The sequence below is a fragment of the Cyprinodon variegatus genome, unplaced genomic scaffold (assembly GCF_000732505.1).
Source record: "Cyprinodon variegatus isolate N-32 unplaced genomic scaffold, C_variegatus-1.0 Scaffold454, whole genome shotgun sequence".
Classification (NCBI taxonomy): domain Eukaryota; kingdom Metazoa; phylum Chordata; class Actinopteri; order Cyprinodontiformes; family Cyprinodontidae; genus Cyprinodon; species Cyprinodon variegatus.
In genome coordinates, this window is record NW_015150907.1 from 345,572 (window position 1) to 358,651 (window position 13,080).

At 37.7% G+C, this 13,080-nt stretch overlaps 2 protein-coding genes across 2 annotated transcripts in view; one reads left to right on the plus strand and one right to left on the minus strand.

Moving 5' to 3' along the window:
- kbtbd3 (kelch repeat and BTB (POZ) domain containing 3) overlaps positions 1–5,802 on the plus strand; it is a 6,799-nt gene extending 997 nt beyond the window's left edge. The window contains exons 3-10 of the mRNA XM_015389307.1: positions 311–476; positions 691–873; positions 1,055–1,228; positions 3,706–3,990; positions 4,173–4,415; positions 4,515–4,805; positions 4,924–5,073; positions 5,221–5,802. Of these exons, the coding sequence (XP_015244793.1) occupies positions 311–476; positions 691–873; positions 1,055–1,228; positions 3,706–3,990; positions 4,173–4,415; positions 4,515–4,805; positions 4,924–5,073; positions 5,221–5,337 (1,609 nt within the window). The 3' untranslated portion in view covers positions 5,338–5,802. The remainder of the gene's footprint in view (positions 1–310; positions 477–690; positions 874–1,054; positions 1,229–3,705; positions 3,991–4,172; positions 4,416–4,514; positions 4,806–4,923; positions 5,074–5,220) is intronic.
- Positions 5,803–6,240: 438 nt separating this feature from the next.
- sln (sarcolipin) lies at positions 6,241–6,644 on the minus strand. The gene has a single exon (XM_015389308.1). It carries the CDS (start codon positions 6,597–6,599, stop codon positions 6,504–6,506), a length of 96 nt encoding a protein of 31 aa, XP_015244794.1. The 5' UTR covers positions 6,600–6,644; the 3' UTR covers positions 6,241–6,503.
- Positions 6,645–13,080: the final 6,436 nt, after the last annotated feature.

The following is a 13,080-nucleotide window of genomic DNA, read 5'->3' on the forward strand; positions in this document are numbered from 1 at the left end:
ATGAACTCATGTTAATATTATAACTCAATTCTTTCTGCTGGAAGGTAAATCTACCTTCTGATGCTTCACGGTCCATGATGCTTTTCCATGTGTTCAGAGAGTTTCTGCAAAATATTAGGAAAATGTTACATTGAATACTATCAACCAACCCCTCTCACTCTCCCTGTGGTTAAAATTAAAGTCTTTCCTAGGGTTATTAGAACAGAGGGTTTGAATACACAGCACCTGAATACAGTATTACACCAAATTCAAACAGTCCTTGTGTTCGCACATTTGCTAACATGACAGCATGCACTCCTGTTGTGTTTAGGGCCATGTTTGAAGTTGATATGCGAGAGCGTGATGATGGCACCGTAACACTCGCTAATCAGTGCCCCAAGGCAATGGGTTCCTTCCTGGATTTTGCCTATTCTGGAGAGATTCTTATCACCGATGGCAACGTTGATGTGTTGTTCCAGCTCGCCTCTTTTCTGCAGGTAACAAAGCATCCATTAGATATCCTGTCTTACATGTTATTCTACATCAGGTTTAGATTTGTGGTCATTCATTCTTGAGTCTGCCTTGGGTTCATGTACAACCTGTGTCGATTTAGAGCTTCCCACCTTCAGCTGCATGTCATTGTTTGGTCTAATCTTTAAGTTTCCATTCTTTAGGATAAATAAACCTGAATCTCAATTGTTCTGTCTTCAGGTCCCTGTCCTGTCCAGGGCATGTAGCGACTTCCTTGTTGGAACAATGGATCTTTGCAATTGTCTAACCCTCTTGTCCCTGGCAGAGGCATATGGCTCTGCCTCTCTTCTTCAAAGTGCCAGCGAGTTTGTGATTGGGAACTATTTTGATTTGTCCAAAACACAGGAGTTCTTGGACATGCAGGTAAACACGAATAATGATGCTGCATTCATGCTGAAAGTGCAGCAGTTCTATTCTTTTGAAATTTAAAGCCCAAATCTTTACGTCGTGTATAATGATTTTTTTTAATCCTAAAAATCCTTCAGTACAAATTTTCAATTTTCTTGTTGTAAAATGTCTTTATCAATTCTGTTTTTGTATTTAGGAAAATGTTTTAAAGGCCTGCCTAAAGTCTGATGCTCTGAACGTTCCCAGTGAGGAGGCAGTTTTGAGGTCTCTTCTTCGTTGGATTCACCACGATCTGCCAGGGAGACAGAAGCTCCTTTCAGAACTGATGTCTCTGACCCGGCTACACCACTTGCCTGCAGCTTCCCTGAAGGTACAAGCCGTCCTTCTTTGCAGAGTTTCTTACAAGGATGTGATATTAGGGTGTATAGATCACACAACCAACAGCTTCAAGGAATATTGAATTGGGAGCAGAAATGTGAATATGTTTTAAATATCCTTAAATTTGCACAGTTACTCCATATAGCTTGAAATTCATTCATACACCCCCACTTTAATTTGTTTAACTGTTCTCAGGGGAATTGCATCTCAAAACTCACTTTGTAGCCGTCATAAATCTTCCTCACTGGATATTTTAATTTTTTTTTGAAGAAATAGCTGAGTTAATGTACATTTATTTAATTCCTGTTGAAAACCCAAATTCCTGGCATAGTCAAAGTATTTTCTATCACGTGGAAGTCTAGGTGATCGTAGGATCCTGACCTTTTAATTCTGAAGCAAGTTTCCTTACAAATTTGGTGTTATTGTCTGGTTTGAGTATATTTGAAAGGTAATTGGTTGAGGATTTGTAAAAAAAACAAAAACAAAAAAAACAACAACAAACAAACAAAAACAAAAAACACTCACAAAAAAACATAATGCCTGCAATGAACTGGAAAATGTTGGAACACCAGGGTCTCTGTCACACTGACATCAGTGTAGTTAGAAAGCAGCCACTCCTGCATAATAAACATCCTCCTGTCTTGGAGATTTTTAGAGGTTTTGTTGCTTTTTTTTGTCTATATTCACATAACTAAGCTGTGATGATGCAAATAAAATAAAATTTACCCCAGTTGTTTAATATGTCATGAATTAAACTAAACTAATAAAATCAAACTTTTATTATGTTTTCTCTTAAAGTTTTTTTTTTATGATTTAAGTCTCTTCTGCATTTGCTTTAAAACTGACTCTAATTTTTCGAATACACTAGCATTGTAATTGGATTTATATTTGTTGTTTTTTCATTTTTTTCTGTTAAAATTGCTTCAGAATTATTTATTTATAATTATTGTGTTGTTTTTCCAAAAGTTTATCATTTTGTTTTGTAAAGCTACCGTATTCTATAAAATAAAAAAAAAAATAAAAAAAAGAGTATAAAAAAGCTAAATCAACAAGGATTAGTGTTTATGCCAATGTTTTACACTTTATTGGGTCAGAGAATTTATGGATATTTTGAAAATAACGTAAGGCTTTAAGTTAGTAAAGGGTTTTATAAAAAAATATATTGATGCATTTTCGGTGGTGTCATCCAGAAAACCAAATAAGAGGACCCATTAATGTCAAGCTCAGAACAAAAAGACCCAGTATACGAGGCAGAAAGACAGTTAGGTTTAACAAAATATTTATTCATGACGGAACTGCAGTGAAGAGCATCGGCATCTAAGGCAGGAACCTCTGCAGGGGGAGAACACAGGTAGTGTCCACCTCTGTCCTGAGGTGGATGATTATGAACATGTGAGTTATTAACCTGGTCTTATATTTCAGTCCATGCCCAGAGGAAGAGACTGGCTCCAGCCGGTCGGTTGCCAACAAGACGTGGCGGGCGCCGCCCAAAGAGTCCCAGACGTTGAAGTCCTGGAGGATAGAAAACAGGGAGCTCAGATCAGGACCGAGCAGACAAAGGAAGGCAGGATAATCCAGAGGCTAAAACTGGTGTCTAGGATGTGCTCAGGATTCAGAGCCAGGAGGGTTGGACTGGGAACGATTTTCGGCCCTGGCATTTTTCCATCCACAGCGGCCCACTACCCCCCACTGCAGTCAGCTGAGTCTTTCAAACTTAAGAATAATTCTGAAGCTTTCAAGTACAGCGTTGGCAGTATCATGCTGTGTGGCTGTTTTGTAATGAGTAAAATGACTGATTCTTCAGCTTCACCACAAATGGACGAATGGATGGTTGAAACTTGGAAATAGTTGAGAATCAGGATTCCAATATGGACCCTTCTAGTGCTTCCAGTCCTGACTATTTCTGGCCTTTTCTTCAAAGCCATAAAGATTCATGAACAAGAACCAGTTTAAATCTACTTTTGTCTGCCAAGATGAGTGGTCAGATACTAGCAGCTTGATGATGGCAACAAAAAGTGTGAGGTAGAGGTGTAGCTCTTTAAAAGACTTTTAACCCCCCAATTAGTGTGGGTGTAAAACTGTATGTATGGTTATAACTGCATAAAAAAAAATAATTTACATTAATTTGTGTAACTGATTCTGTTTTTTATTTATAAAATGTTTAATGCAATGTAGAGAATGGAATATTTAAAATGTTTGAAGAAAATAATCAAATATTTAACCACAAAAGGTCATGTTCACAGCTTCCTAAAAATCGTAATGAGTTAGGCTATGATGTTGTCAGTTTAAGATATGTATTCATACAATCCTGGTGCCTAAGGATAGGAAAGAGTTTAAATGAGATTAAAAAAAATTATTTAACCTTATTTCCATTATCAGTTTAGATCATTTGAACAAACCATGCTTTTCTTTCAATTTGCTCAGTTTTGATTTATTCATAGTTTCATGCTGTCTGTGTTGGCTTTACAGAATTTGCATGATTCTGATCCCCTCCTCGGCAGTGACGACTCCTGTCTTACACTCCTATCAGAGGCCCAGAGCAGACAGACTCTGTACGATGGCCTACTGACTGATGCCAGGCCCTCGACCACAAAGAGCTACATCTACATTCACAAGACGGAGGAGAACGGGGAGAACCGTCATACCTTCTGCTACTGTTTGGAAACAGACCAGTGGAAGGAGCTGCAAACAGAGTTTGGGGAGGCTCCCATGCCAGATCCACCCGGGTCTTACCTCAACAGCTATGCAGAGAAGGTAGGCTTTGGAGTCCAGCTTATTTTTGACTGGTGATGTTAAAAAATACTAGAGATTTAAGATTAGTCAATTTAGAATATAATCCTGGATATTGCTGATTCTCTTTCAAATATTGATATTCATGTTTTTTTATATATTATATATTTTTTTTAGCAACTTTTCTTCTATCTACTGTCTCTAAGATGTTTATCACAGGTGGTTGCCTGGGGAACTGCAGCCGGGCAATTCGCCTCCATGTGGCTGAATCCTACCACAATGCCACTGATGAGGTTTGGTGTTTTTGCCCTGTGACCTTGACCTGTACACCTGCACCAGCCATGCTGAAGCCCAGAACCATGCACACAGCTGTGACCTGCCTGGACCGGGTGTATGTGATTGGGGGACGAACCAAGGGAACCAGAGGGGAGGCCCCAAGTTTGCTGGATGTATAACAGAGTTTCCAAAATTATCATTAGCATTCATTGTTATCTGTTATTTTTTCAGAAGGGGAGCAGTCTCTTAACATGTCCCATCTGTCTTTAAAGGTGGACTATTATAATCCTCTGACTCAGAGCTGGTGTTCTGTCAGCCAGCTGCCAGCTGCCATCTTCTACCCAGAGGCCAGTGCTTGTGGCAGCGTGATTTACACTCTTGGGTCTGAGGTGGAGATCACAGACTCCTTTAATCCTTCACTCGATTGCTTCTTCTGCTACGACGCCGAGCAGGACCAGTGGAGCCGCCTGGTGGCAGAGTTTGGGCAGTTCTTCCATGCCACACTGGTTAAGGCAGTGTCAATAAACAACACACTTCACCTCTGCGATTTATCAACCTACAAGGTGACCGGTGTTGTATAATTGCATCAATTTGATCACATTTTTGTATGCATTCTTCAGATAAGCTTTCAAATCCTCTTTTTTTTTTTTTTTTATTTTTTTTTTTTTTTTTTTATCTCAGGTTTACAGTTTCTGCCCAGAAACCTGTGTGTGGAAGGGTGAGGGCTCGTTTGAATGTGCAGGTTTTAACGCAGGAGCCGTTGGGATGAGGGACAGAATCTACATACTGGGTGGAGACTACTCACCTGATGAGATCACAGACGAGGTTCAGGTAAACTTTAGCCCTTAAATCCCTTGATGATTAAATAAATTTAGATGAATGAGAATTTTCTATTTTTTTCCTAAGATTTGTCAAAAACTACTTGCAGATCGCTGCTAAAAGAAGAACTTTCTTTTCTCTTTGCCTGTTTTTGGGCAGGTGTACTACAGTGGGAGGAGTCAATGGGAGGAAGTGACACCCATGCCCAGAGGACTCACAGAGTTCCACTGTCAGATCATCAGTTTCAACAGATACAGGGACCCATGGGCAGAATGATCGCCTACAATCAACACTCCCTTCATCTATAAACCTGCGTGTCTGTGTTAAGCTTTAAATGTTTGCACCATGTGGATGACTGACGTTTCAAATAAGAATAACAATCAGCGTTTTTCTCAAAGATCACAGCTATTTTTGTTTCTCACGTGAACACAATCATAAGAGCTGTATTTCTGAAACACCTAATGTTTATTCTCCCATGGAGAAACCATGTTAAGGTATTTTAAAAGTTTTATTTTAGTAGTAGATTATTTTTCGTAGTGAAGAAAGCAGGTGGACAACGCATAATATACTGTGCCAGCTTTTCTAAAGAGGAATCATTTATTTTGTATAAGGGTAGAATTTACATTGCAGCAAAAATTGGGCCAGAAGCATAAACATAAGATAAACGCCAATATATCATATAAACACTGCTTCAATGATGTAGCAATAACTAAAAATATACATATTTCTGTGTTGCGTCCTCTTCAGTGAGATTTCCTGCTTATAATCTTTACTATTAAACATTTTCTGTGCTGTTAAAGAGCTGCTGTTAAACAGTTTGTTGAAAATGTCGGATGGAAAAAAACGTCATGTCAAACAAGATAGTTTTATTTGACCACCCTGTCATTTGATTATGGAGGTCCTGTTTTATTTCTTTTGGTAAATAAAACCAAACAGCATTATTTATGCTTGTTAAAAAATGCATTTTTTTTTTTAAAATTTTTTTACAATAATTTCCATTTCCCGAAAGCAGAAAAACACATTTACTTAACATCTAACTAGCTAGTGTAATGAAACTAAAACCAAAAAGTCTAAGAGCGAACAGAACAGACGAGGCGACAACAATAGTTTACTGAGTCTGAATTAATTTGACAACATCTCTGACATGTAGGGCTTGCAGGCTGTTTTTAATTTCATTCAAATTTCATGTCTCAAAGAATTCCCCTCTTATTTTTGTTAGAAACTAAATGCATCTCAGACAATGTATACATAAGCAGCATATAGGAAGTATCTGAATCAGATATAAATCTGATTTTATAAACTAAGAAACTGAACCAAAAAAAAAATGTAAACACTGTATACACAAAATCTAACCAGTACCAACAGTTTTAAACGCTGCACTCTCCATCAGTCCCTTTATTCTCCCTGCCTCCTCCTTCTCGGCTGTCTCGCTGCTCCATGCTTCAGTCCTGGTAGGCTTTCACCAGTAGCCACATCAGGAGTACAGTGATTAAGACAATCATGAAGTTGAGGAACAGCTCCTTCGCCGAGCGATCCATGGTCAGCAGAGAGGATCTTCTTTAATTACCAGATCTAGAAGAAAGAAGAGGAGGAGAGGTTCTGAGCCTGCAATTGCACAATAGCATGTAATAAGTGTGGTCAAACATTTGTTAAAGTGTAAGAAACCTTTTCTTAACCTATACAATATTATGAGAACCAACACAACCAAAGCCTGGTTGTGTTGGATACGCATAGATAATTCACAGGTTAGGGTCAGAGATAAGCCATAAACTTTATTGGAAAATGAAAGTCTTAGTGCAGAGAAAAAAAAAAAAAAACTAAGCTGTGTATTTGTGTTTGCTGCCTTTAAAAAAGTCAAAATAAGGTCGGAGGGCACAGCAGCTTACATTTATGCAGTCAGCATCTCTCAGGAGAGCCATAATATTATCACGTAATACTGAAAAATGAATCCTGAGGGGAGATTATTTATATCTACAATTTACCTAACATGGATAGAGTTTTAAAATCTTCACTATTAGGTGCCCTTGTTAAAAAAGAAAGCAGCACTGGAACAGAATCAGCCACTTAGATTTAAACACATTTAAAAATATAGAATAAATGAGACCATCCTAAAAAAAAAAAAAAAAAAAAAGACACCTGCACCAGTCTGGCCATAAAACAAAACATTCATGACAAATGATATTCCTATAGAATATATAGGATATATTATATATAGAATATTGACATTTTCTAAATAATTTGTGCAAACACAGTCAGTGAGATTTTTTTTAAACTAAAAATGGTTGATCTTAGAGCCGATTTCACACGTAAATAACTTAATTCTTAAACACTCCTCCCTTCAGCTCATTACAGCCATTTTCCACTGTCATGCTTTCATCCAGTTCCCACTTTACTGTGTTTGTTATATGAACACATATACTAAGCTCTTGCTTTTTTTAGTGGATGTGAGATTTAAAAAAAAAAAAAAAACAGAAAAACAATCTCTTTTGACTTAGGGTATGACAGTGGGTTTGATGGTCGCAGCAGAATCTAACAGCCATCTGGTTGGTTTTATTCATTGTGAAAAGACATACAAGTAAAATGTATCTTTAGGTTTTAAAAGAAAGACTTGAATTGGAAAAGGATACGCTAAACGTCGGCTTTTAAACGTTTCTCCCAATGGGAGATTAATAATTAATTAATTATTAATTAATTAATTAATAATTAATTAAAACCAGTCTGAGAATCAGCAATCAAAGAGTTGTAGGTATTTATAATCAAACTTTCTCAAAATCTTAAAAATGCTGGGTGATGGAAGATAAGAAATTCAAAGTCTTACGTTTAGAGTTGAAAAATAACATGTTTGCTTTTAGCAATTGAGCTGCAGTTCAAAAGAGAACTAAAGAGTATTTAAAGATTGTTGAAGGAGAAAAGGTGCAGATGCCAAACAGCACATCACAGCATGAAAATGGAAATTAGCTTTTAGTTTGTCTGAATCTGTATTGTTGACATATATCATTAATGAATGGGAAACCTTTTTTTTATTCAGGTAGATCACATTGAAATAAATAACTATTTCAAGAGATAACTGGCAGCATAATATTTGCTAACTACGCTATTTTCTGAGGTCTATTTGCATGAAAACATTAAGTTGTTTTCTGCAGCAACTTTGATGAATTCAGGTCAAATTAAGGCTAAAGCTTCTTAAGATGCCTCAATAAGCACCAACAGATTTTCTTACTCCCATTTTAAGAAAATGGATGGAAATATTCATCTGAGCCAGTATTACCTGGTGTTTTTGAAGAACTTGTTCATATATTCTTGTTTTTGTGTCCTCTCTGACCGCTGACTCTCCTCCTTGCCCTCAGCTTGCTAGAAGCTCTTCCTTCTTGTTGCTGCACCTCTGTTGTTTTCTCTGCTCACTGTTGTCCAGTTTTCAGCTTCAGCCGGAGACAACTTCTGCTCCTAAAGTAGTCCATCCTCAGTGGACCGCCCATGGCTCACATACACACAGACTGATGTCACACACCAAGTAAAAGACAAATAGAGGCTGTTATTTTCCACAGTATCGTCCACTGGAGTATTTTCCATCTATAACCTTACAGAGTCTCTCTTTCCTTCCATACACAACAGAGGGAGTTATTTTTGAGTCCTTGTTGTAGATACTCGATGGGTCGCAGTTGTTCCAAACACAATCCTGGTATCATCTGATGAATATTGGAAACGGTAGATGTATCCAGGTCAAACTCTGAGGAGAGAAGAATAACAAAAACAGACCATCGAAAATAAAACTTTTGGTGTCTTATTAATGCATTTATAACCAAAACATTATGCATTTTTTTAGATTGATAACTAGAATTCATATTTGTTTTTTGGGGGCCAGATTGTGAAGAGGAGAGGAAATGTTTTTGACATAAAAAAAAAAAAAAAGATAACTCAGAATAATGTGCTGGGCTTTTTCTGAATTCTTTCTAGAATCATATGTTGCTGCAATTCTTTTTAAAAGTGATGTTCTTTGTGAAAAAAAAAAACAACACAAAATGGTACATTGTTCTATGAGGAAAGCAACATTAGACCTCCATCGCTCTACCATTTGTTGATACCTTGAAGGTATATTGGAGGATTTTCGCAAAGTTTTCAAAAGACCCGCCCTCTCCACTTAAAAAAAAAAGGAAATGCACAACCCTGTACCCAGAACGTCTATTAAAAGCATGCAAGAGCGTGCATGAAGCCATTTCTCATTGTGCACGCTCTGTTTAAAAGTTGCTGTTTACAAGCTTACTTTCAAAAAGAAGATTGGCAATTTTTCCTCTACGTCAGACTAACCACTGGTAAGTGAAAATGGAGACGAGCATGATTGACGGCCCTACTGAAACGTATCACCAAAATGATTGACAGTTAGGAGGACCACTTATTTTGATGATCGACCTGGAAAAAGAACATCCTCCACTATACCTTTAATATTTGTCTTTTCAGGGGGCAGATAGGTTGGGGGTGTCTTCATTGGTGACTAGGCAAGAGGCTAGCCAAAGCCTCTACAGACACAGCAAATTGTTGAGGACTCTTAAGTCAAAGTGGAAGAGAATCAGAAGGCACTATGATAAGTTCTGTTAGTATGGAAGGAGGTAGGAAAGGAAGCTGCATGTTTCCTATTGATAGTTCCCCTAGCATAGGAAGCTTCCAAAACACTACTGTATCTGGTGCTAGGAGCTATACGGATTCCCACAATCCCTTGCATGAAAACAAACAGCCCAACTCACAGAATTGAACAAAAATACACTTTTTTCTTCACATGTAACATGTGCGACACATGCAAATGTACACACCTTCATATGTTTTTAGATTTATAAAGCAATCAGCAATTAGCTACAATTGTATCATTTACCTTTTTTTTAATCTAGTTCTTTTTCAAATGGCTTTAGTTCCAACTTGACATGCATCATCTGTCTGTGTTTCTGTCAGGGTTTGGTTAGGTTTGTTGACCAGAAAGCAGAGGCATGAAGGCAGAGGTGAGATTTCTTGGTGATTTAATAAAACTGAACTGAAAACAGAGGCAGGTAATCCAAAATCCACAAAATGAAAACTAAGTCAAAACGTACCAAAAATCATGAAGACATCAGGGGAATCACTGTAACAAGGAGGAAGGCTCAGAGAGACGAGTTGGAGGAAGTTAGACAAGGACCCAGCAAAGAGGAACTGAAGATAGAGAGCATTTATAGAAGACAGAAACAAAGAGAGGGCTAATGAGCAGATTGGGAACAGGTGAGCAGAGAGCACAACAGAAAGGGAACTAAGGAAAAAGGAGAACACAAATAAAAACCTGGAAGACTGAAAAACACAACGAAATAGGAATTAAACCACTAAGACTATAAAAACATGGCAAAGTAAAAGCAAAGTAGCAAAGTAAAACTAAATACTCAAAAGAAAACATAACAGAACCAAGACTAAGACAGTAAGTAAGAAAAAAACAAAGAACACAACAAAATAAGAAATAAACAATATATATATATATATATATATATATATATATATATATATATATATATATATATATATATATATATGTATGTATATAAAACTCTAGAACAAAGAGCAAAGCAAAACTGAACATCCAAAAGAAAAAACATAGTACTTGCATTTTTGGCACCCTGGGTCCAAAGCAGCTGCTTAGTTTGCCTTGGGCTGGCCCTGCTGTTGACCAATGAAGGTAAACTAAAGGGGCTGCAAAAAAAAAAAAAATTTAAATTGGTGCCGTGGTTGTGGCTGCCTCAATTGTTTGTTATACTTGAGCTAAGAAAAGGGTTTGGCAGTTTAAACAGCAAGCCTCTCAGCTCATCTCACACTTGGCAGCTGTTAACAACAGTGTTATCTCTGAACGAGTGTTAGCACTCAACACACACCATTTCCTTCTTGCTGAAGGGGGCACACTGGGACAAGGTGCACGCACAGCTGCCTTGGACTTTTCCATCAAAGAATACCAAGGTCATTCCCAGGGGATTTATCTGATGAAAATAAATCTAATTATAACCTGCTGCTGTCCTGCCAGTCCCACAACGATAACTACGGTATGCGACCCCGGGATTCCCATTGTCATGGTTATCCGGTGTTAAGGGGATTGAATAATGCCATATGGGCACCTACTATGACAGCTGTGAGGGTATTTAAGACACACGTGGGTTGGCAGGGTTACCATCTAAATCTCTGGAGAGACAAAAAGTGTCAACAAAGCCTCAGGGAGACTGTTGTATGCATAGTAGGTCACTAAAAATGTGTGATCCTGCATGTTCCCTACAATATAACCACTGTACTTACTATATAGAAAAATATGGTGCAGTAATAAATGTATAAGTGATAATATCGTATCTGTAATAACGGTATTTATCCTTTTTACTTTGATAAACATCAAAGGTATTTTTTTTAGTTCCTTCTGTTTTTTAAACCACCTATATACCCTATGAATCAATCAAGCATAAACAGAAGGGGCCCTTTATCACTAGTGGTTTATTACATATATCCTAAATATGAACTAATCGAGCTAGCTTTGGAAAAGAAAATATTAGAAAAACATGTTTCCATCCATCCATCCATCCATCCATCCATCCATCCATCCATCCATCCATCCATCCATCCATCCATCCATCCATCCATCTGGCTCATTTCAACAAGGAGGAGGGGTAAAGAGCTGACCATTAAACCCATCCCTCAAGTTATTTACCTTTTTTTTGGTGAAAGCCAATTTTTTAAGTTGTTCCATTACCACCAATAAGAAAGTAAGGGTTCCAGCTTAAAAAAAAAAGTCAGCATCATCAGGCTCTACTGCGGAATTTACATGACTGCAGATCCTGAACTAATCTACACCTCATTGACAAATTTAGTGGTAATGGCTTTGAATGTAATCAATGGCAAAAACTACAGCTGACAGAATCCAGCAAACTCTGACCTCAGCGTTACATAGCTACATTAACTAAGACAGTCCAACATCATTTAGAAGTTTGAGAAATCTCCTCCACTTGGCCCTAATCCTCACAAAAGTGACCCTACTTCTCATAACAGACGAGTCTAGAAGCTCTGGGAATCACTCCATTCACCACTGGACTCCTAAACTTAGATCCACATAGCTCGATCACAAACAGCTTTAGCAATGCATGGCAATGAGGCTGCAACCTCATTTAAGCTACCCGTCCTACAGGATATCCAGTCCCACTTGGAACTTGGAATGGGTTAGGGTCTATATCTGACTCTACTAGAGGTGGAAATTGAAAATCTCCTTGACTCATATATTTGAAAGACATTCCCAAAAAATCATCAATAGGCAGGTCTGTTCACTGACCATTCTGCACTGTCCCTTTCCACATGATTCAAATAATTTCCTTGCCATGATCACAGATCAGAGAACAAAGGGAACTGAAGCAAACAGAATTCAGACATCATTGGAAGGAGCTAATAAGTGAATATGGGAAGAATCTAGTTAAATAGATGGTATAGGAGCTAAGGGATAACAGCTGACCAAAAAGTATGGGGCTCACTAAAACTAAGAGACAACAGGGTAATTGTACTACACAAAAGAAAGCTGCAAAAAAAGTATACTATGTTTTAAAGAAATGCTTTGCTGAAACAAATATTTATGTATTCTGAAATCAATTATAGAAGAGAACGAGATCCTCACTATTTTAAAAGGGAGCATCTGATTTGTTTGTCCATTTTAGTCCTGCAGGTCAAGCCAGTAAGGATACAAAGAGGTCTGTTTGGCTGCTGAGCTTGAATTTTAGAAAGTGATGACATACATCAGCTTACACAGGGGACTTCTCCCTGTTACACAGCGTTTTAAGAGCTTGGCTTAGACTTTAGGTGAAGCTGCCCTTGAGTGCAGGCTACAAAGCAAGATACATACCTTCCCAACCATTTGGATCAGCTTGGATACATTATCAGGAAAAAAACTGCACCAGAAAAACAAATGGTTGCAATTTTCATTCAGCATATTTTGCAAAGTGTAAACTTTGTGTCTAAACATTGAAACCTTGCGAAATTCTTTTGCACGGA